Source organism: Labeo rohita, unplaced genomic scaffold, assembly GCF_022985175.1.
Source record: "Labeo rohita strain BAU-BD-2019 unplaced genomic scaffold, IGBB_LRoh.1.0 scaffold_529, whole genome shotgun sequence".
NCBI classification, from domain to species: Eukaryota; Metazoa; Chordata; class Actinopteri; order Cypriniformes; family Cyprinidae; genus Labeo; species Labeo rohita.
In genome coordinates this window covers 27,580-51,816 of record NW_026129451.1, presented here as the reverse complement: position 1 = coordinate 51,816, position 24,237 = coordinate 27,580, and the positions used below count along the sequence as shown (strand labels likewise).

At 34.9% G+C, this 24,237-nt stretch overlaps 2 protein-coding genes and 1 long non-coding RNA gene across 4 annotated transcripts; 2 read left to right on the top strand and 1 right to left on the bottom strand.

Moving 5' to 3' along the window:
- The first annotated feature begins 824 nt into the window (after window positions 1-824).
- LOC127161027 (meprin A subunit beta-like) lies at window positions 825-6,600 on the top strand. Of its 2 annotated transcripts, XM_051103672.1 has the most exons (7): window positions 825-971; window positions 1,172-1,396; window positions 1,504-1,950; window positions 2,068-2,238; window positions 4,871-4,979; window positions 5,200-5,268; window positions 6,092-6,600. In XM_051103672.1, the coding sequence occupies exons 1-7, from the start codon at window positions 875-877 to the stop codon at window positions 6,147-6,149; spliced, it is 1,176 nt and encodes a 391-aa protein (XP_050959629.1). In that variant the 5' UTR covers window positions 825-874; the 3' UTR covers window positions 6,150-6,600. The 2 variants fall into 2 exon arrangements, with proteins under 2 accessions (XP_050959629.1, XP_050959631.1); XM_051103674.1 differs by lacking the exons at window positions 5,200-5,268; window positions 6,092-6,600 and having other exon boundaries at window positions 4,851-4,979.
- LOC127161029 (uncharacterized) lies at window positions 2,558-4,749 on the bottom strand. The gene is made up of 3 exons (XR_007826908.1): window positions 4,157-4,749; window positions 3,967-4,034; window positions 2,558-3,058 (listed from the first exon to the last, which is right to left on the bottom strand). It is a non-coding gene; the product is annotated as an uncharacterized LOC127161029 (long non-coding RNA).
- A 6,941-nt stretch (window positions 6,601-13,541) lies between the features above and the next one.
- On the top strand, window positions 13,542-19,038 carry LOC127161025 (meprin A subunit beta-like). Its single transcript, XM_051103670.1, has 16 exons — window positions 13,542-13,644; window positions 13,846-13,913; window positions 14,031-14,049; window positions 14,263-14,304; window positions 14,448-14,479; window positions 14,575-14,653; window positions 14,761-14,881; window positions 15,240-15,418; window positions 15,735-15,953; window positions 16,087-16,242; window positions 16,370-16,594; window positions 16,729-17,175; window positions 17,290-17,463; window positions 17,575-17,674; window positions 17,868-17,975; window positions 18,717-19,038. The coding sequence occupies exons 2-16, from the start codon at window positions 13,851-13,853 to the stop codon at window positions 18,805-18,807; spliced, it is 2,055 nt and encodes a 684-aa protein (XP_050959627.1). The 5' UTR covers window positions 13,542-13,644; window positions 13,846-13,850; the 3' UTR covers window positions 18,808-19,038.
- The last annotated feature ends 5,199 nt before the right edge of the window (window positions 19,039-24,237 follow it).

Below are 24,237 nucleotides of genomic sequence, written 5' to 3'. Positions count from 1 at the left end.
TAGATAGATGAGTTTGAATGAGTTTAAATGGATTAGAAATACAGTACATAGAAGGGAAGCTTGATTGAGTCTCAAAGGATTCTGGGAGTTTTGACAGTTGAAATTTGAATAGTGCTGGCTCATTTGAACATTCCGTCAATGTAAGTCTATGGGATTTTTCCCAGTTTTAATCGGGATTTTTAAGAAAACTGTAAGTCGGATCAGTTAGAAAAGATATAGCAACTCGAGTCAGACCAGTCTGAAGATCTGGGCTGAGTTTGGAGTTTGTAGAGTTAAAGCTCTAGGAGGAGTAGCAGTCAGAAAATTTAGTCTCAGAAGAAGAATAATAACTTTAAGTTTAAGTAGCATATCAGTAAGTTGGCTTTCTCAAGCCAACTTAATAACAGTGGGACAGATTGTAAGGCAGTGTTACAACGTTCCCCATCTGCGCGACTGGAATTTAAAACTGGTTAGCGTCTTCTCCTTTTAAACGAATACTAAAAACAGATTAAAAATTTACTTCAGCCAGAAATTTACATTTACTAAGGTAAAATAAATATTCAGCGATATCTTCAAAAGACTTGAATTTTGACGCACTTTTTCTCTGTATAGTGTTGCTATGGCAACTAAATACTGTAAATTTAGGTTATGCTAGCATGTGTGGAAATATTTAACTGACCCCGCATTACTTTGTGCCCCGTGCTCCCCAGTCACATCCAGCACTATCACATTTTCACACAAACAAACAAACAAAAAAGACCACAGAAAACATGTTATGAAGAGAAGCTGTAATTAAGTTAATTTTTTGCCTCAAACATGTTTGTCTGTTTGCATTACAGATTCGTCCATCTCTTTCCTTGATCACTGTAGTTTTGATAATGAATCTTCGTGTCAGATGAGCGTCTGTTCTGCTGCTGATTATGGCTGGAAGAGAATGATGTCAGTGAGTGGCATCAATGTGTCTGACCACACATTGGGCAAAGAACAAAATGGTGAGATCTGAGTCAGTCTGTCAATAAAAAGTGTTTGTTTTGACGGTGTGTGCTTTTTCACAGAACGAGACTATGATAAACTATATTTTCATTGCCCCCACCCACCCCAAAATAAAGGACTTACCTTCCAACCACAGTTGCGGTCACTGATTCATCCAGTTTCACACATCTAAACGATACACCTGTTTTAATTTCTGCAGGGACGTCTTTCTTTATGCACTTCAGCACTGAGGGTAGAAACAAGGGGGACACAGCCAGAATAGAGAGCAAAATAATGAGTCCTAAAAGAGACTGCAAAGTCCAGTGCCTGCAGTTCTACTACTATCACAGTGGTCATGAGTCTGACCAGCTCAACATCTGGATCCGAGAGTACCAGAATGAAGCAGACAGCAGAGGAACTCTCAGAATTATGGATCAGATCACAGGTCATTCCTTTTTTGAAGTCTTTTACATAATTTCTAAAACAAATAAGCATGTATGTCAGGATGCTCTTTTACATTTTTAATGTTTCTAACAGTTTAATTTCTCACAGGACCCCCTGGTAATTACTGGAAGCTGCATCATGTGCCACTGAATGCAAATAAAACCTTCCAAGTTGTATTTGAAGCCCGTAAAGGAGCTGGAAACTCCAGTGGAGGATTTTCACTGGATGATATCAATATTTCAGAGACTGAGTGTCCCCACACATGGCAGATAAGAGACTTTAAGAATGTTTTGAACAACAGTGTGTCTGACACTGTGATGTACAGTCCATTGTATTACTCCAGTGAGGGTTATCGCTTTCAGGCTGGCTTAGAGGTGTATGAGAATTACTTTTTAATAAATGTTCGTCTGGTATCTGGTGCATATGATGAACAGTTGCAGTGGCCTTGTCCATGGAGACAAATAACTATCCAGATGCTTGACCAGAATCCACACATACAGAAGCGCATGTCCTCTGAGAAAAGCATCACCACTGACCCTGCTTTGGCTTCTTCCAGTGAGATCTTTAATGCAATCTGATTATTTTTCAGACTATGTTTACTTACTTCAAAATAAATCAAAGATAATCTCAGGCTTTTAAAGGTATTTTAAAAGCCATTTTGTGTTGTAACAGATGCCAGTTATTACTGGGACAGTCCTCGAAAAGGTGGAAATCAAGTCGTCATCGGCAATGAGTCTGTGTTTGTGGGTAATTGGACCCCTTCATATTATGTAATAAGAGATGATCTCACTAGAAGAGAGTTTATCAAGGGTGGTGACATCATATTTCTCTTCAGCATGCAAGGTAAGTTTTGTGAAGCAACTTAAAAGAACACTCTAAACCCGGATAAGTTGAATTTACTTAAAAAATTGGAGGAAACTGGTTGCCCTAAAAAATTTAAGTAATGTAAAGTTTATTTAACTTAAAATGTTTTGTAATATGAATTACAAAGGTCATTTCATTTAACTTAAAATGTTTTGTAACATCATTTCATTTGCAATTATTATAACTATTATATTTAAGTCAAATATACTAATTTCCAAGTTAAATCTATATCAAATGTTTTATTTTTCCAATTTGTTAACCTAGAAAATTAAGAAAAAAGCAAACAAATAAAGGAACATTAATGCAATTTTCCCTTTTATTTTAAATCAATTCAATTACAAATATTCAATTGAAAACACAACAAAACCATTTTTTCATATCCTGAAAACATTTCCCCATAAAACATGGGAGAAAAAAAAAAAGTTCAAAAAGATACTAGTTCAACAAATTAACTTATCGTTAAGCACACAAACAAGTTTTCCTCAGAATCGCAACAAACAGCATCAAAACGATATGTTTTTTCCACACTCTGAGTTCACACTATTGGCAATACTGAATTTTAGGTGTCAGCTCACCTTTTCCCGACAAAAATATAAAATACTTTTCATACACTTAGGATAGTCCAGGTGTAGGCAGGGAAATCAGTCTGAAAACAATGGACATAGAAGGCCTGAGATTGGTCAGTTCATCCATTACCAAGCTTTCTTCCAAGATGATTCCCACTCTAGATGAGGTGAGCTGTGAACTTTCTTGATCAACGCTGAGGATTCTTACTGAAGTCTGTCTTGTCAGCTGCCTCCTAACAGAGGAAGAAACAGAACGACAAATACATTATCAAGTCAGTTAGACAATGCTGTTGTTAAATACTCAAAGTCATATGCTGCCTTCACACCATGTCATAATTACTTTAATTCTGAGAGGACAACATTGTGATGTTCAGCTTGTGAGCTGTTCATGTCAATAGACTGGGAATTGCGCTTTTCTATGGCAACACTATCAATGTCTAAATTAATCTGGAGCAGTCAGACACAGTGGTTAGGTGGTACAGCTCTCAGAAAATTTCCAGTTTACAGATGGTAATTAGACTTTAGGGTTTACGTTTAATTGTACATCTACAGAATATTTAAAGTAAAATCCACATACAAACACTACTGGCATATGGTCAGGAAGATCGGTGTTATTCAGGAAAGCTTGTAAACAACAGGAATGAGTGCAGGACAGACTCACACCATCATCATTATGAATAATCTTCTGACACACACTGTGCTAGTCAAAGTGATCATCCTCAGAACAGGTCTCAGTTAACCCACGACATACAGTTGATCTTGAACTTTGGTGTGAAGGTGGCATAAATGTGAACAAGGAAATTGTTTTGTTCTTGAATAATTTCCATGTTTGAACAAAGAGACAGGGTTTCACAGACAGGGCTTAGCTTAAGCCAGGACTAGGCCTTAGTTAAATTAAGATACTTAAATAGCTTTTATAAAAACACCTTAAAAACATTACTGGTGTGCATCTTGAGAAAAGAAAAATGGCACTGACATATTTTAAAATATGTCATTACAAGGTATATTCAGTAAAGACTCCTTGTCATGTTATTAAACATGTTATTTTATTCTGAGACTGGCCTTAAGCCTTGTCTGTGAAACCAGGAGGAAAATGTGTAAATAGCAGTGCTCTCTTATCAGTTATTAGGATCATACTTACACTTTCAAAGCATCTCTTCCATTTCTTCTTTCTTCCAAAACAAGATAGTCGTTAAGAGGACTCTGAACCTAGACAGAACAGAAGTATATTCATCCGCCTTTGTATTTATACCGCTAATTAACGAAAACTTACGCTTTCAAACAATAGCCATGTCTAAATTAAACGTGGTACATTAACGTACTGCACTCACCATATTAGCTCCACCATTGTCGCTCCTCGGCTGGAATCGCGGCTACTGTATGAGTAAAACTAAATTTACACTCCTCACAAACAACAGCTCCTCGAGTGAAAAAGAAATCATTGAAAGAAAAAGGCAAAAAATGTTAGTCGAACTCGCCAGTCAGGGGTTCAAGCGCAGGCGAGTGAGAACACTAGCTATCAACGGATGAGAAATGTCCCGTCGTTTAGACGAACAACAACTTTTGCCGATCACAAAGAGTTTCTCGAGGGACGTGATAAAAGATAAATGGCGGAAAACAATGCCAATAGAACTATCTAAATCTAAATTTCCACATTCATCCACAGCTTAAACTCATACACAATCACAGTGACAAAATGGCGCTGTTACTCGCAGCACCGGTGGAGGAGGCGTGGTCAGGAGATAAATTTCATAATACGAGTTAATTTAACTTAAGTTTATTCACAGGTTCAAATATGTCTACAAATTAGTAGAATCTACTTATATTTTATAAGCAATGCAGTAAAACTTAAATATTGTGTTCAATTGTAATTAAATGGTTTAATTAGATACAAAATCCGGGCTTACAGTGAATAAACTTCTGTATTAAGAACAAACTGAGCATAATTATAATGATGGCAAGGAATCAGTTGGACAGCTACGATATACTTCAGTTGTGTCTGAATTTCTGACAATGTTCATATAGAATGATGTTTACCAATCCAGATATCTCAGGGCTTCTTCAGAATCAGTCTCTATCCTGCCCTAAAGTGACAGCGAAAAACTTCAACGTTACTGCTGATGTGAGTGCCCAACAGGGACCATGTGCTCCACGGTAAATATCCTTTTATCCTCATTCAACATACACAAAACTAAAATATGGGTTGAACATATTACCACATTTAATAATAATAATAATAATAATAATGTAGATGAAGGGCAGTGTTTTACAGTTCTAATATATATATATGTATATATATATATATTACATTTAACTATAAAATATTGTTTAAGAGCGTGTGATGATAAACATCTAACAGCATTTTTTTTTTCAGACCTCAGATAACCTCTACAACAGCAACAACTACAACAAGAACCACAACCAAATCAGGAACCACTGAGGGGTAAGATCTGATTATTTTTCAGACTATGTTTAATTATTTGAAAATAAATCAAAGTGATAATCTCAGGCTTTTAAAGGTCTTTTAAAAGCCGTTTTGTGTTGTAACAGATGTCAGTTATTACTGGGACAATCATAGTCCTCATAGTCCAATTTTTACTTCTTTACTGTATCACTCCAATCACTGTGAAAGGTTGTTAATAATATATTATAAAAATAGTCATGGGTAAAGTGCGCTGTTAGACACAACACACACTAGACTATATTTACATTACAACACAACTTCAGGTACCTTACTGCTTTTTAAACAGTTATCTCATACTGAAATCATTATAGACACAATTCACTAACATTATTTTGAATAAATTCATTATTTATGATGTGGCATCCTTCTGCTGGAACACATGACATAACAGAACATTGATATGCAACAGCAGTGATATGATGAGGAGGTGTTTCACATCATAACTGTAAATAGGGATGGGCGCTGATACACATTTCCAGATTCAGTATGATTCCAACTTAAAAGTTTGATTTGATAATGATTCATATGTTCTTCAGTTTTTCTGCTTTATTTATGAATTGGTTTTACAAAAGAAATATGTTCAAATGTGTTAAAATCTGTCTCTGACAGATTCTGTAAATTGAATTAGTGAAGGATTTGTATCTTTTGTCCTTGAGTTTGAAAAATGGTTCTAGTGAGTCATTGTTTGTAAAATGATTTCTGCGTGCACATTACAAAAAATACATTATGAAAATACATGAATGTTTTTGTTTTAATAATGCTTTATTAATTGCATTGATAATGGTTATCTTCACAATTACAGGGCCAAGACGGCTTCTGCTCTGATCATCTCAGTGGTTTGTTTTCTTTTGGTAGTGTAGGTAGGTTCTTTTGGTAGGTTAATCATGAGAAATTTCAGCCCTATATGTGTGACTACATAAGAGTTCACAAGAACGACATCTTTGTTCAGTTTTTTTTTTCCTGTATATGATCATTAAATGTGTACTGTTTATTTAAAAAAGCTGCACAGATTATGTTTATACTCATTTATCAACAGTCAATGTTAATCTTAGTGTTAATCACAGTGCTTGCTAATTTATTGTCAAGTTCATTCAGAATGTATGATTTTCACATTCTTAACAGAAGTTAAGGTAAATATTTGAGTTATCTAAGGGTTTTTTTTCATCTAATAAAACACTGCATTAATGCTATTGGTTTTAAAATATTAATGTAACCTTGAAATGTTAAAATGATTATTAAAAGAAATCTGCACACTCAGGTTTGGCCTGCAACATTTTAGTGGCATAGTGAGACATGATGGTGCTTCCACTATGAACAAAAGGACATAGACATTTATTTTAGATGTCTAAAAGAAGTAAGGAATGTGTTCTGATAATCTGTATAATGACTAGCAGTATTTGAGGAGCAGAAAAAGCAAACATTTGTGGCTTAAATTTTCTGTCAAACTGTGACTGGTTTAATGCCACAAGACACAATTCAGGCATATCTTGAAATAAATAAAAAAAAAGCTTATTTAAAAGTACTCAAGAGTTTTGAGTACTGAGCTGTGGATTCTACATTCTAAAGGGATATCACACCCAAAAATTAAGATTCTGTCATTAGTTACTCACCCTTATGTCATTCCAAACCCTTAAGACCTTCGGAACACACACAAAAAAAAAACATGGTTAAAGGAGTCCTATTATGATCTTTTACAAAGTCTTAATTTTGTTTTGGTGGTGTACTAGAACATGCTTTCGTGCTTGGTGGTTCGAAAAACGCATTATTTTTAACATAATTTACATTATTACAATACATTTCTCCCAGCCTGGCACATAAGGCTCGATTAGTTCCAGGTTTAATGAAGGCCCGCCTTCCGTAAAAAAGAAATGTGTTGTAATTGGTTAGCTGTCCCACTGCGTTGCGATTGGCGAACAGCTTAGACAGTATTTTAGTACTGACACGCCCCTTGTCAAAGAAGCAAGTTCTGTGTACAATTGCTAGATTAAAGTGATTCTTACATTTTAAATATGGATATTTTTCTTACTAAAATGCATCAGTTCGCTACAGCAGGCCTTTATTAACCCACCGGAGCCATGTAAGGTACTTTTTATTATGGATGGATGCACATTATTGCACTTGTTTTGGACTGATAAAAAGAAACACCCGTCTATATCCATTCTAAAGCTTGGGAGTGGCAAGATAAAATTTAATATAACTCTGATTGCATTTGTCTGAAAGAAGGAAGTCATATAAACCTAAGATGCATTCGGGTGAGTAAATAATACACTACAGTAGTGTTGGGCCCTGTTGTCAGCCAGCTGCATCTTTAAAGTTATGCTAATCCCCCACCTCGTCCCTACCCTCCCTCCAACAATTAGAATTTCCGTGGGCGGGATTTAATTTAATGATATTCTAATGGACACAGTGTGACATCATTGCATGCGGAAAACAAACGTTGTAGTCCAAAGAAGCCGTTTGTTGTAGTTCTTGAAAAGGGATTTTCTAAAAAAAGAAATATCTCCTTTTGGAGTGGACTTTGAGATCTTTTTTATGCCCAAAGATACACACCACACACTGACCAAAGTTCAAAAAGTGAAAAAGCATAATAGCACCCCTTTAAGGTACAGAAGCGCAGTAAGGGCCATGTGACATCAGTGGTTCAACTGTGATTTTAGGTGGCTACGACAAAACTTTTTGTGCGCAAAGAAAACAACTGACACAGCAGTAGCTGAATTTTCTCAAAGTTACTTCTGATAAAGTAGCCTTTTGTTTCTGATGTTTGTAGCTGAGTATCCACATCATCCAGCATTGATTTTTCTCTCGATTCTTTATTTAAAACAGTATTTTTTAACTGACTGCAAAACTGTTTTAGCTGTTTCGTTGAGAGAGTGGTTAGTCAGTCGTAGTGCATGGTATGCACAGTGCCCACAGCTGCAAGCACCACTGATCAGACGGGATGGCACATCGAGCGTGATATGCAACATTGTTACCATTCTCAAAACTATGGCTCCCTTCCTGGACCTTTGAGGACATCTTTGCTGATCTGCAAGGTGTTAGGGTTAGGGGTAGGTGTATGGGTGGGCTTTAGGAATAGGTATAAGGTCCCAATAAGGCAGCAGCCATCTATGATTTTGATAAATATAATCATGTGCACTGAATATATCATTAATTTATATTCTGTTTTATAATGGAATACAGTGCATTTGCATTTTACAGTGCCATACATTTTCATATTTTTGCTCTAACGTCATGATGACTTAGTGTCGTTTCCTCGTAGGTTTTGTAAATTGCCTAAAAAAATATTTTTTAGATGCGATGAAAGCTGAATTTTTTTATTTGATTTAAATGGTTCCATAGTTCCTGGTTGAAAATGGTATATCACCAAGATAAAATATCAGCTGAAAAAAGATATAGTCTGGTTGTATAAGTGTACTGAGTCTTCAAACTAGCCTCAGGACAGAAGTTAAGATCATGTTTGAGGTTAGACCACTGGTGCCCAAACTCGGTCCTGGAGAGCTGGTATCCTGCAGAGTTTAGCTCCAACTTGCCTCAACACAACTACCGGGAAGTTTTTAACATGCATAGTAAGAGCTTGATTACCTGCTTCAGATGTGTCTACTTGGGGTTAGAGCTAAACTCTGCAGGACACTGGCCCTCCAGGACTGAGTTTTTATGAAATACCACAATGCCTTTACTTTCCAATGGCAAATAGCTTGCATTTAGAAGAAACTTTCAATAAGAATTCTGATTCTGGTTCACTCGAAAGTGTCCGTTCAAACCATTAAATCCGAATGGCTTTTGCCTTTTCAGGCATTGACATAACAGGCAGTGTTTGTGCACAAAGGTATCTCACAAAACTGATTTCGGATAGACCTCTAAGGCAGCATAACAGTTTAATGATCTACATAAATTTACATTTATACACAACTAACCACTAACTGCAACATTCAGGCACCATTTTTATTTTTTAGTTCACAGAATCATGTCACAGAATCAAACTCACAGGATTGTGAGATGTCCAAGGCAGGGAAGGACTCATCTATGGTGTCCTCAAAAATCAAGCTTTGAGCTACAAACCTGTCTGAGAGTTGATTAACCCCTTAGCATTCCTGCAAAATGTAGAAACATGCAGTGTACCATGGGCGGTACAGTGAAATGCTAACAGGTAACTGATAAACAGTTAAAAACATTTGTTAGAAATTTAGAAAAGTCATCAAAAAGTAATCAAATGTAATCAGTTACATTAACAAAATAATTGAAGTAGTTGCACTACTTATTACATTTTAAATACGGTAACTTGTAATCTGTAACCTATTACATTTCCAGAGTAACCTTCCCAACACTGGTTTTAAGTGCCAAGTTCACACAGAATGTTTTTTTTTTTATTTAATGCAAACATACACTAGATGAATATTGGTGACTGCTGCATCTCACTGATTTTTCTGTATGTCACACATTAATGCCAGAACTTGAAAAAGTTCTTAAAATTGGTCTTGGAACTATCTTAAGTATCTCAGGGCTATTCCAATCTGACTTTCTACCCTGCCCAAAAGTGACAATAAATGATTTCCCCCAAGTGCCCAACAGGGATCATGTGCTACAAGTTGAATATCCGTTTAAGCTTTGCTGGGATACGCTTATACAAAACACAGGAAAATTCTGTTTTTAAAGGCACACCTACTGAAAAATGTAACACTATATATAAGAAATAAGAGAATCTGCTATTGCAGAAATATAAATATAACTAAAATGCATTAAGCACAACATGCAGTAACTCATTAGCTGTTACTATACTTACAATACAGTAAGCCATCAAGTCTCTAATTGCAATTGCTTTTATAAAACAATTACCATATAATACAATATAAAACCATACACTCTTTAACTTTGACATTTTAATTTGACTTTGTTTCTGCTGTTCTGTGTGGATTAATGATCCAGAACCAAACAGTGATTTCCTGGAGATTTGCTATTTTTAATGGCCGATGGAATTTTTTCTTGCTTGTTGTGACAACAAACTATCAGCTTCATGCTATCCACACTCAGAGCTATTTTTCTCTATGTACAGATAAAACATTATACGCACAGGTGAGTTACAGATATTATATGTAATTTCTTGTGAAATTCTTCCCCACAGCTCTAAAATATAAATCATTATTATAGGTTTATTAAAGTGTATTTGGGAAAATTAATAATTTGAAAGATGTTTTTGCACTCTCATTAATAACATTTTTTAAGGTCTGTGTAAAGCAATATTAAATATGTGTTCTGAGTTTGTCACACCATCAAAAATGTGTTAGTAACCACCCAGCAGGGCCTTAAACTAACTTTTTTGCACACATGCCAATGGCTGGTGACGTGATAAAATTTAGCAACCACAATTTTTTTTTTTTACCAGCCATGAAACTCTTTTTGCAAAAGTTATTATTTAACAATGCCTAAACATATTACAATATTTTGTCTCTGTTAAATGCATTTTCCCTCAAATTTACCTTAATTATAGCCATTCAACATTACAGTATAACTGAAAGCCATTATTTTTTACCTTTAATAGGCTCTGAAATATATAACAACTTTTAATTTAAGTGATTTTAAAACAATCTTTACATAAACTATAAATTGTATATGCATAAACTATACAGATTCATCTTTATTCAAGCTACAAAAGTTAAATAAAGTCGAGTGATTTCTCTTTTTCTTTTGTTCTTTGATTTCAATCAATGACAGACTTCAGCAGGTTTCACTTTAAAAGCAGCGCTGCCTCTTTAAAACCTGATGCACATGACATGGATCTGACATATGTCTGATATTCTCCCAACTCTTTACGGTCATTCAAGACTTTATAATTTATCTAAGACTACGTTTACGAGGTAACTTGCCAAAACTGTGCATTTTCATATAATTGTGTGTGTTTTTGTCCGTTGAAGTGCTGTTTTAAGCGACGCAACCTTTCAAATTATACTTCACTGCAGCGTTTAGGTGGCATAACCCCATATATGTGTCGCCACATTCTCGGGTCATGAAGAATAAAGAAGGGAAAAGGTAATCTTGCGAAATGAAGCAGCAATATCCTCTCAGGTAAAAGTTACTACAACTGTGTCTAGAGAAAAGCTGACCATCATAGTTTATCATCCCATTTGTATCCTATTATTTGATTCGGTCTTTTCGTTTATGACAAAACAGCTAATCACGATGATCTCGGAAAATATTATTTTATTCGCTTACGTCAGAGAACAGTGAATGACTTTAAAAACTGGCTGTTGTTATCATTATATTGCATTGTTATATTTCGTAAAAATTTGACCTGCCAACTGGAGTCTGTTACATATACTTGCCAATGCCGATTTGCCGGGTGTTAATTTTAAGCCCTGCCACCCAGTCAAATTTCAATGATACAAAAAACGTCAAGTAAATAAAATAAGTGATTAAAATCTTGAAAAAATAAACAGAATTCTCTGTTCTCAAATGCTGGGGGCGTGTCCAATGTCGGCTCTAAAACCACGCCCACTCGCAAGAAAGGCATCTTTCTCATATCAGGCTGTTCCGAGACTCTTGGCAGAATGATATAGTTCTGCACAGGCCCCTTCCACGATAGCTGATTGTCTTCAGTTTTTTTCCTTAGTCCCACCCAGAGTAAGCTGTGAACAGTCCAACCACCATTGTTTCGATGCCTGAGTAGGTGTAGACAGGAATGACCCCCAAGCAATTGACGTGTTCTGTTGTTGGATTTAATAATGAACATAGCAGTCATCATTTACTCCCAACATCTGAGCTACTAAAGATGCAATGGATTACTTTCGTTTTTGAAGGGAATGTGCCCCCGATCTGCCTAAATGTGTCTGTTCGTGCAAATCATTTGTGATCCAGCTTCACCTATACAGAAAAAGTAAGTATAAGGTTTTTTAATGAATAAACTAATGACTATAAATCATAGTGTCAAAATATGTGCAATGAAACCACTAACAAACACCCAGTGTCTCACTACACAAGAAGTCAATACATCAGTCTTCAGCCTTATATGATACAATTAGCTTGATACCATTAGCATAATACCACATGCATTTTAATTCTATATTCACATATTTGCAATAAAGCAATCAACATGTTAATCTTGGCTCTAAACGCAATATTTACAAATGTAAATCTCTTTAATGATGTTTGATTGTCTTTAAAAGTTCAGTTTAAATGTTTCAATAGCTGAGGCTAACATAGTGGTTAATGGTAAAACTACATTGATAGAAGGGCAGGCCCGTGAACTGGAAGTGAGCCTGGACCATGAATTAATGGATAAGACCATGGACCAAGGTGTAGTGAAAAAAGACCAAGATGGGGCTTCTGGCTTGTAGTCCTTAACAGATGTAGACTCAGGTGCAGGGTCCATGGCAGCCATGATGTGAGACTCAACCATGACATGAAGAGAATCGACATGGTGGGCATGACAAGAAGAGACATGATGTGGGATTGTGGTGTGGCACTATGTGTGGGTGACTCTCTGCCATTTCTCCAAAACAGTGGTTAGCCACTTGGCTAGACAGCATAGTCACTGTATTGGGCCAGAGAGGGTTTTACTCTCCCACCAACAACTGTGAGTAAATTGGCTCATTAAAGGCATGAGACATGACAGAAAAAATAAACAAACAAACAAAAAAAAACTTTGTGCCACATCATTAAAGTCAGTCAAATAATAGAGCTTAAAATAACTGTCCATAAAGTTCTCTAGAGAGCAAACTCCTGACGGAGCTGAACAAGGTAACCACTGGGTCCAATGACGGGTGTTTAATCTTTAATGTAGCTGGCCTGAAGAACGAAGGTGTAGAGAACCCAGGTGCTGTTTTAATTTTACAATGGTGATGATCCAAAAACATAAACATTAACAATGAACTAAATACATGACATAAAACAAAACATTAACATGAACTATGAGCATGATTTGCCAGTAAATCAATGATCTGGCATGTGGAACATTGAGCAGTGTATCATCCTTGATTACAAAATATGGCAAACATGAAGGCTTACAAGACTGGGGGGGGCACATGACAAAAACCACCAACAACAGACAGACGATACAAAAATATGATAACTAAAATAAAATCAAAGTATGGTAAAGATGGGAAACTTTATTAATCAAGTTAATATTAAAAAATGTATTTAAAAAATGTTACAGGTTAATCTTTGACAAATTTTGTTCTGTGAGTATGAATAAGCAGTGGGTGTGTGCATATGTGCGTGCACACCATTGTTTTTATATGGGAGGTCAGTATAAGGAAGTACAGAACTTTACTATGTGCATATTTAAATGACTGGTCAAACTGCAAGGTATTCTGACTTGGTATTTACCTGCCAAACTGTGTGATCAAGACTGTTTGAGAACTGGTATGTATGCCCCTTTTGTTCTACAGTTTTTAATCACATATTTTAATGGTCTTAAATATACTTGGGATAGTAGTATTTCAAGATTATTAAATACTTTCCTTTTAGGTATATAATAGGAATACATAATACATATACATTTTGTTTGCAAATTTAATTCAAGTGATCAAAACATCCTCAAATGTGATCATTACGATTTTTCAGTGAAAATGCATTTATGTGCTTTTCTTCTGCTGAGCTCGGGTTTGGCTCTTTGTTTTGCATCGCCTGTGGTAAGTGTGATATTTGAAAGAGTTTGTTATAATACACTGTAAAGGTAATATACGGCTGTTGATTTTTAAATCTGTTTTTCCTAATGTCTGATTACTTTTCTTATCTTGTGTTCTCAGCCCCCACCTGATATAGTTGGTAAGTACAACAAAGTCATAGATTTTCACTTGAGTAAAGTTATTGTATGTTTAAATGTGATCACTGTTTGATCACTGTCAGAAGTAATGCTCTTTTATCATTTTCCTTTCTGGTTGTTTCAGAGTTAAGTTTTAATAGCACTATTTATTCTGTTTTTGTTGTTGTTTCTCACCTCTCTGTCTTTATATTTTCTTTATTAATTTTCCTCGAAAGGCATTAATGGAGAATGGAAGGGCATTCCAGATATAAACAGAGGTAAAACCAATATTTTATCTGAAGAGCTTAGGTATGTTTATGTAAGCAGTAAGGCAACATATATCTATTTTTGGTTAGAAACCAATATTTTTGATTATTAAATTATATTTTGTACTGTGAACTGAACAGTCTTGTGGTTTTAGGTTTAAATCTCAGAGAAGGAGACATCATGATGGTGAGTTCTGTTTGTTATTCGGTGTATAAATACAATACTGGATAATTCAGTAGATCTATTTCTGTTATGATACTTAAAATAAATCTGCTTTAAAGCCTGAGCAAAGGAGCGCCATTCTTGGGAATCAGTACCGGTGGAATATTACCATCCCCTATGAACTGAGTGTGAATCTCAGTAAGAAAAAACATGGATTTCTCACTTGCAGTTTAACAAATCAAATTTGAATGAACTTTTTTTTTTTTAATTATGTTTTTGTTTGTTGTTTTTGATTGTCGTTATAGGCTTGAACTATAAAGGAGTCATTTTAAGAGCCTTTGAGCAGTTCAAACTGAAATCATGTATTGACTTTGAACCCAGAGCAGCAGAAGACATTTCTTACATCTCTGTGGAGAGTCGTGACGGGTACAGTATGGTTCCAGTTAGTAATAAACAATATTAGTAACATATAGTAATATACAGTATATAGCCAAAAGTATACTGTACTGAATGTATGTATGAATAAACTCCAAGTCAAAAGACAGGGCACATTTGACTTTCTTGTAAAGGCTTTTGCAAGGTATGATATTTAGACAGTTATTAATTTTTCATTGACAGACAATAAAGTATAAAAGAGAAGAATACATTTACAATCAACGTTGTTTGTTCACTAGTGCATATAATGTGTTTTTGACAGCTTTTGGTTACTTTTTTGTGAAAAATATCATTTAAAATCCATATGTAACTGTATTATGTGAATGTGCTCATCTCACTTGTTTTTCAGGTGTTGGTCATATGTCGGTCGCACATCTCCTGGAGCTCAGACTCTTTCCATTGGAGATGGCTGTGGATTTAAAGCCATTGTTGAGCATGAGTTTCTCCATGCACTGGGATTTTGGCATGAGCAGTCAAGATATGACAGAGATGATTATGTGACCATTAACTATGAAAACGTCATTCCAGGTTGCCCTGTATATTTTTAACTAGTGTTATTATTTTGTTTTAAACTTCAGTTGACTTTTAGGGGGAAAAAGTAAACAATCCTTTGATTGCTTAACAATATATACAAACATACTAACTGGAGTGTCCATTTAAATATCAGCACATAAATAAGCCATTCCTTATGAACACACACATCAATAATTCCATCTTAATTCCATCCATCTTTATTAATTATCTTTATTAATCCATCTTTATTAATTATCTTTATTAATTATTAATCTTTATTAATTATCTTTATTAATCCATCTTTAATAATTCCATCCATCTTTATTTTCAGGGTATAAGCACAATTTCAATAAATACAGTGAGAATGTGTCCACCACCCAAGACACCCCATATGACTACTATTCTGTGATGCATTATGATAAAAATGCCTTCAGCAACGGTAATGGATCCACAATCATTACCAAGCGTCCTGAGTTCCAAGATGTGATTGGTCAACAGCTGGACATGAGTGAATATGATGTGATTGAACTCAACAAACTCTATAAATGCAGTGAGTATTTCCCACAAAGTTTCCATTTGGGGCGCATATGTATCAGATAAGAGAAGAAGAGAAAACATGTTATGCATACAAATTGTAATGAATTGAATTTTGCTTCAAACATGTTTGTCTGTTTGCATTACAGATTTGTCCGTCTCTTTCCTTGATCACTGTAGTTTTGATGATGAATCTCTGTGTCAGATGAGCGTCTGTTCTGCTGCTGATTATGGCTGGAAGAGAGTGACGTCAGTGAGTGGCATCAATGTGACTGACCACACATACTTGGGCAAAGAACAAAATGGTGAGATCTGTTACAGTTAGTCTGTAAATAAGAAGTGTCTGTTTTTACAGTGTGTACTTTTTCAGAAAAAGATACTTTAGAATAAAAGATAAACTATTCCCCCCTACCCTTGTTTTAATTTCTGCAGGGACGTCTTTCTTCATGCACTTCAGCACTGAGGGCAGAAATGAGGGGGGCACAGCCAGAATGGAGAGCAAGACAATGACCCCTAAAAGAGACTGCAAAGTCCAGTGCCTGCAGTTCTACTACTATCACAGTGGTCATGAGTCTGACCAGCTCAACATCTGGATCCGAGAGTACCAGAATGAAACAGACAGCAGAGGAACTCTCACACTTATGGATCAGATCACAGGTCAGTGTTTTTTTTTTGTTTTTTTTTTGTTGTTGTTTTTTTAACGTTCCTTTACATATTATAAAACATATAAGCCTGTAATTCATGATGCTCATTTAAATTTTTTGTGTTACTGACAGTTTAATTTCTTGCAGGACCCCCTGGTAATTACTGGAAGCTGCATCATGTGCCACTGAATGCAAATAAAACCTTCCAAGTTGTATTTGAAGCCCGTAAAGGAGCTGGAAACTCCAGTGGAGGATTTTCACTGGATGATATCAATATTTCAGAGACTGAGTGTCCCCACACATGGCAGATAAGAGACTTTGAGAAGGTTTTGAACAACACTGAGTTTGGCACTTGGATATACAGTCCGTTGTATTACTCCAGTGATGGTTATGGCTTTCAGGCTGGCTTAATTGTGTATCAAAATTACCTTTCGATATATGTTCGTCTGGTATCTGGTGCATATGATGACCAGTTGCAGTGGCCTTGTCCATGGAGACAAATAACCTTCCAGATGTTTGACCAGAATCCACACATACAGAAGTGCATGTCCTCTGAGAAAAGCTTCACAACTGACCCTACATTGGTTTCTTCCTGTGAGAATCTGATTATTTTTCTCTCACATGTTTACATGCAGCCTTTTAGTTAACTCAAGATCAAGGTTATGATGTAGCTTTAAAAGGCCTAAAAGACATATTTTGTTGTAACAGATGGCAGTAATTACTGGGACAATCCTCAAAATACTGGAACTCGTGTCGTCATTGGCAATGAGACTGTATATGTGGGTATTTTTTGGGGCTATAAATATGCCATAATGAAAGATGATCTCACTAGAAGAGAGTTTATCAAGGGTGGTGACATCATAATTTTCTTCACTATGCAAGGTAGGTTTTGTGAAGTAACTTCAGAGAATAAATGGATGACAAGAATTAATTTAGTCATTCAGTTGTATTCTACTTTCTGAACATTTATATAAATGTTGTTTACAAATCCAGATATCTCAGGGCTTCATCAGAATCACTCTCTGCCCTGCCCTAAAGTTACAGTGAAGAACTTTAATGTTACTTCTGATGCAAGTGCTCCATGTGCTCCAAGGTAAATGTCCTTTTAACCTCTATTGTAAATAATAATAATAATAATAGCTGAAGGGCAGTGTTCTAATTCTAGTTCTAATTATTTGAAAAACAATTTGAAATTTAAAACGGTGATAAAGAGGTGAAAATTGAGAATTTTGCATGTGATGTGTGATAAAAATCTAAGAGCTTTTTTTGTTTGTTTTGTTCACTAGAGTTTTTCCTACACCTCAGATGACCTCTACAACAACAACAACAACAACAACAAGAACAACAACAAGAACTACAACAAATACTCCAACTACACCAGGAACTACTAAGAAGTAAGACATAGTCTCATAGTCCTAATTTTTTATAAGGTTCATAACAGCTTAATTACTGTATTACTCTCAATATGTGACCAAACAGTTGTGAAAGGTTGTTAATAACATGTTGTGAATATAGTCATGGGTAAAGTGCGCAACACACACTGGAGAATATTTATATTATAACACAGCTTCAGGTACCTTACTGCTTTTTTAAATAGTTATCTCATATTAAAAACATGAAGGATACATTTCAATAAAACATTATTTTAAATAAATTCATTATTTGTTATTTGACATAACAGAACATTGATATGCAACAAAAATACCAGTATGATGATATGATGAACAGGTGTTTCACATCAGAACTGTAAATAGGGCTGGGTACTGATACACATTTCCCAATTCAGTATGATTCCAGCTCCCAAGTTTAATTTGATAGTGATTCATATGGATGTTTTTCAATTTATATTTGCTTTATTCATGAAATGATTTTACAGAAAATGAGGATATTCCCAAATTTGTTCAAGTCTGTCTCTGATAGATTCAGTGAGTTGAATTAGTGAAGGATTTGTGTCTTGGCAAAACAGTAACTGGTATTTTCAAATGATTAATTAATAGGACTGTCTCAAAAGAGTCATTTGTTTGTAAAATGATTTACTACATGCACATTACATGATGTACATTATGAAAATATATGATTTTTTTTCCCTATTGCATTAATATTGTTTATTTTTACATTTGTACTTCTTTTTTTAGTGAATGTGTGGACATATTTTGCAATTCCAGTACCAAGACAGCTTCCTCTCTGATCATCTTGGTGGTTTGCTTTCTTTTGCTATTGAGTTAATCATGAGAAATCATTTTTTTCAGCCCTATGTCAGACTACACAAGACTGCATCTTTTATCAGTTTTTTTTTTCCTATATGTATATGAGCATTAAATGTGTATTGTTAAATTAAAGGATCTGCACAGATTACATTTATACTCATTTACCTACAATCAATGTTAATCTTGGTGTTAATCACAGTACTTATCAATTTATTGCTCATTCATAAATGTATGAGAGGTTAAAGTAAATATTTACCATATCTGATTTTTTTTGTTTTTTTTTTTTTTTTTTTTTTTTTTGTGATAAAACACTGCATGTATGCTATTGGTTTTAAAATACTAATGTAACCTTGAAATGTTAAAATGATTATTAAAAGAAATTAATTTAATTGGTCTGGTTTGGTTTGGTCTGCAAGATTTTAGTGCCATAAAGTGGGACATTATGGAGCTTCCACTATGAACAAAGGACATAGACATTTATTTTAGATGTCTTTAGATGACTAACAAAGCACCATTTGGGAGCTGAAAAAGAAACCATTTACACTAAATGTGGCTTAAGTTTTGTGTCAAGCTGTGATTGGTTTAATGCCACAAGACACAATTCAGACACAGCTTGATACAATCAATGAAGGCATGTGTCTACAGTATACTGAAAATATATATATGTACTAAAAGTACCATTAAATTTTTAAAAATGTAGTGCGAGTACAGTAAAAAAAATAGTACTTGTCTAAAAAAAATAATTGAATAACATCGCACCCCCACTTTTTTCTTTGGTTACAAGCCAGGGGGTGCTGCAGCACCCCTACTTTCCGTGGTAACGGATTAATTTGCAGGATAGAAGGCGGGACAGGCGTAATCACGCTGAATGACCCATAATAGAAGCGCTCTCTCAAACCTGTATGATCTTTTTTCTTCTGTGGGAAATAAAAGTTAGCAATTTGAGACTTATTATGCAAGATTTTTCCATGTCCCTAAAAGATATGATTTATGTTGACTCAGCACTTCGCTGTTTTCAAATATCATCACTTGAAGATATTCGCTGTTTGCTCACTACAATAAAAGTGCCTGGTCTTAACGCCATCATGACTCACTAAATCATATGTTTTGGGTTATCAGAGTACTAGATTATATCTATATATATATATATATATCTGTGAGCAAGGTAAATTGATAATAGGCGCAGGCATCAAGTCTGACTCATCACTTTGTGCCAAATTTCATGACAGAATTGTCAAACAAATGAAAAATCACATTTCTCAATGCAAAATCACAAAGAATTTAAGTCTTTTACCAACTACCATGCATAATACTGTGAAAAGATTCAGGGAATCCAGAGAAATCCCAGTTTGTGTGGGGCAAGGCAGGACACCTCAGGTGAATGTGTGTGAACTTTAAGCCCTCAGATGGCATTGCATAAGAAACCATCATGCTGCAGTGTTAAATATAGCCTCATGGACTCAGAAGTACACTGAAAAAAAGAGTTTTTCAAGCAGTACCTCATCCAATTAATAATTTATCTTTCAATTCAGTTTATTTTTCAAATAATATAATTTTAGTTCAAAACATTGTTAAATATAAATAATTTTAATTAAGAGCTCAGCTAAGACATTTTTGTTTTGACGAATGTAAAATATCAAGGTTAAGTTGATTAACTTAAATTAAAATTATTAATTCATGTATGGCTCTTTCTTTCCCAAGAAAAACTGTTTATGCTCTGCAGAAATTGTTGTTTGTTTAAATGATGGGACATAGCTCATCCGTTAGCTAACGTTAGTTGGTTTTCTCATTCGCCTGCAGCGGACACAACCGGGCTTGAACGCCGGACCAGCGAGTAAGAAGTGTTTTTTTCGCCTATTCCTATTTCTTTTTCACTTTAAGTTGTTTGTGAGGACTGTAAATTAGTTTTACTCATACCACAACCGCGATTTCAGCGGAGGAGAGATAATGGTGGAGCTAATATGGTGAGTGCAATAATTTACCACGTATTTTCAGACATGGCTATTGTTTGAAAGAGTACATTTAACGGTATAAACACAAAAAGAGATGAATATACCTCTGTTCTATCTAGGCTGACTGTCTTGTTTTGAGGGGAAGAAGAAATTGAAGAGATGCTTTGGACGTGTAAGTATGATCCTCATAACTGTGATAAGAGAGCACAGCTATTTAATCATTATACCCCCGTTTCACAGAAAAGGGTCCGGAGAAGGCTAACTGTCAGGCTAAGGTAAGCTCCTATAACACTGACGAATAAGAACGCATTGATATTACCACTGACTCTCTCACATACAGTTATGACTTTATTACCAGTCCAAAAATAAAAGCATGCAAAAAAATGCAACTTAAATAAATCAAATAAATAAAAATATAGGCTACAACCGACTGCATTTAATGTATTGTGCCCAAAATGTAATGACATTTTTTTTTTCCGATATATGAAAACATTTTAACATTGTTGCTACTTGTGCATTCAGTTGATCAGCAGTTTCTAGCCCTGCAGACTTTCTCTTTCTATAACAGCTGTGCCTTTATGGTTATTAGTAGGCCATTAAAAAAAATTACTATTCTAAAATTGCTATTTAGAGCATTATAGCACTGAAAACACTACAGCACTTTATGAAACCACTTTAGTCCCAATTGATTTGTTAGGTTATTTCAAGTCAGGTTTTGGACTTTAATCCCTGCTTTTCTTAGCGTATTTTATGAGACAGCCCCCTGTTCTGACTCTGAGGATGATCACTTTATTGACTAGCACACTGCACAATTAAATGTAAACCCTTAAGTCAGATGCACATATAAAGATTAACTTGCTCTTTTACAAACGTTTGCTCTTCACAGAAAAGTTGTAAATGACAAGCCTGACACCACCCAGATGATAATTCAGGTCGTTTTACAGTAAACCAGGTATGTATAAGTGCATTCATCCCATGCTGTAATTGCCATAATTACAGGATTCCAACTTGGGAAAAAGTGTCCTTTTAGAACTCATAATTATCATCTGTAAACTGGGAATTTTCTGAGAGCTACTAATTATACCACATGACCACTTTATCTGACTGCTGCAGATGAATTTAGGCGTTGATAGTGTTGCCATAGAAATGCACACTTCCTGGTCCAAGTAGAACATGGTGTGAATGCAGCACATGACAACAGCATTATTTAACTGACTTGATAATGTCTTTGTCAATCTGTTTCTTGCTCTGTTAGGATGCAGCTGACAAGACAGACTCCAGTAAGAATCCTCAGCATTGATCAAGAAAGTCCACAGCTCAACCCATCTAGAGTGGAAATCATCTTGGAAGAAAATTTTGTAATGGATGAACTGACCAATCTCTGGCCTTCTGTGTCCATTGTTTTCAGACTGATTTATGCCCTGCACCTGGACTAAGTGTATGAAAAGGAATTTATATTTTATTCAGCAGGTAATGCTCAACCTCAGAAAAGGTGAGTTAGCACCTAAAATTCAGTACTGCCAATTTTGTGAAAACCATAGTTTTATTCCATTTGTTGTGATTCTGAGATGGACTGTTATATGTTAGTTTGGAATTGAATTAAAATAAAACAGAAAATTGCATAAATGTTCCTTTATTTGTTTGCTTTTTTCTTAATTGTCTAGTTTAACAAACTGGAAAAGTAAAACAACTGATGTAGATTGTGTAAAAATGTTTTCATTCACCTAAATAAAAAAAAATAAAAAAAATAGGGTAATGATTCACATCTATGTTTTATAGCTTGAGCCAATGAGAAATAAATAACTTGCTCTAAACAATATTTTCTATGTCTATGAAAGCTATTATATAACACTTGCCACACCAACAGGCATCTGAGAATGGCTCGATTTGAAAAAGGGGATGTTATTTTTACAGATTAATTAAAAACCACTGCATTGATTTTTATCATTATAGGGTAGATTTGTACATACACTGCCAACACACATTAATGTTCAAACAACATGTAAAAGTGAACTTAGCATCCGATGACCCCTTTAAATTTACATTTAAATACCGTGATTTCATTAACTGATGTAATGATAACCAAAATATTTAAGTACTGAAATCTGTTTGGTACTTTTGTAATATACTGATAACCACTAAAAGCAGGTGGTGATGAAAAAGTCACATGATGAACCAAAGGCCATGAAAAGCAACTTATAAATACTAACATATGTATAGAATGTGTACAGTGTTGTACATGCAAACTCTAAACATCATCATGGTAATATACATGAAACTGAAATAATTCAATAAACATTAAACAACCTTAGATGTAACATACAACTCTAATGTACAAAACTGATAAGAAAAAAATAAGAAGAAACAGTTACTTAAACAAGAAAAACATGAAATTACATCTAATGTCCAATACAGTTTTTCACCGTATATAGTAGAGGATTTTACCGTTAAATTCACTGTCCTTCTTTTACAGTGTACTCTGTTCTGAACATCAAATCCTTTGTTTTTTCATCAAATGTATTCTAACTAGAAATTGCTGTGTCAGACTGGCGCCTTGATTAGGCTGCCATACGTGCCATTTTTCAGGGACACGTTCTAGCCAGGATTTGCATGTTGCCTAAAATAACCAGGTTTTGGCTGTTTGCGTTGCGCAGACTGATCATTGTATGACATCAAAGTACTGTGAGAGCAATTCGAGAGCGATCTGCACAACATTGAAATCCTGGCCAGAATGTGTCCCTGGAAAATGGCATGTGTGATCACCCTACCATTGGTACAAAGTTCATTTTTGTTAAAAATGTAATAACATGAACATGTTACTCTCAACATTTTTCATACTTGATTTATAATTTATGTCATTGTCACTAAAACTATGATAGCTCTTCTGGACACATTTAACTTTAACTTTAAAATTACACAGTCCTTAAAGGGGCCATTTTCCCCCACACTACCCTAAAACATACAAAATATATTGATCTGTTGATGATGATTGCCTGATGAGTTGATGGCCTTTTACCAGCGGGATTAATGTCTACACGCTGTATATTTCACATGTATGCAAATGTTCAACAGCATTATGACAGTTGAGGAAACTGCTAGATTGGTGTGGATGGAGTGGGAATCTCACTTTGAGTTTCCATATTGTTAGTTGTGGTGTATAACTAAATAAAATTTCAAATTTTGAAATGTATGGTTATCTTTAGTATTATAGTTAACATTCTTGATGTGAATAGGCTTTAGACTGATTTTTGAATAATTACTTTATATATGTGTTGTCAGCCACCTGTGCTTTGGTATAGTATCTGGGATATTTAACAAATTACAAAATTAGTTTGGTCCTACTTTGTACCTGCGGGATACTACAAAATAATGTGTATGAATAATAATTGCACTTATTGAAAGTAGAAGTAACAAACTAAGACTCTTAAATTTAGGATTTTAATTTAAGGTTTAAAATGCATATATATATATATATATATAAAATCCATTTATGTACG

Coding starts and splice junctions, on each gene's coding strand:
- LOC127161027 (XM_051103672.1), top strand. CDS start 875: ATGAGCGTCTGTTCTGCTGCTGATTATGGCTGGAAGAGAATGATGTCA. Junction 1,951..2,067: donor CCCTGCTTTGGCTTCTTCCA/GTGAGATCTTTA, acceptor GTGTTGTAACAG/ATGCCAGTTATTACTGGGAC. Junction 2,239..4,870: donor ATTTCTCTTCAGCATGCAAG/GTAAGTTTTGTG, acceptor TTACCAATCCAG/ATATCTCAGGGCTTCTTCAG.
- LOC127161025 (XM_051103670.1), top strand. CDS start 13,851: ATGCATTTATGTGCTTTTCTTCTGCTGAGCTCGGGTTTGGCTCTTTGT. Junction 17,675..17,867: donor AGTGCTCCATGTGCTCCAAG/GTAAATGTCCTT, acceptor TTTGTTCACTAG/AGTTTTTCCTACACCTCAGA. Junction 17,976..18,716: donor ACACCAGGAACTACTAAGAA/GTAAGACATAGT, acceptor TTCTTTTTTTAG/TGAATGTGTGGACATATTTT.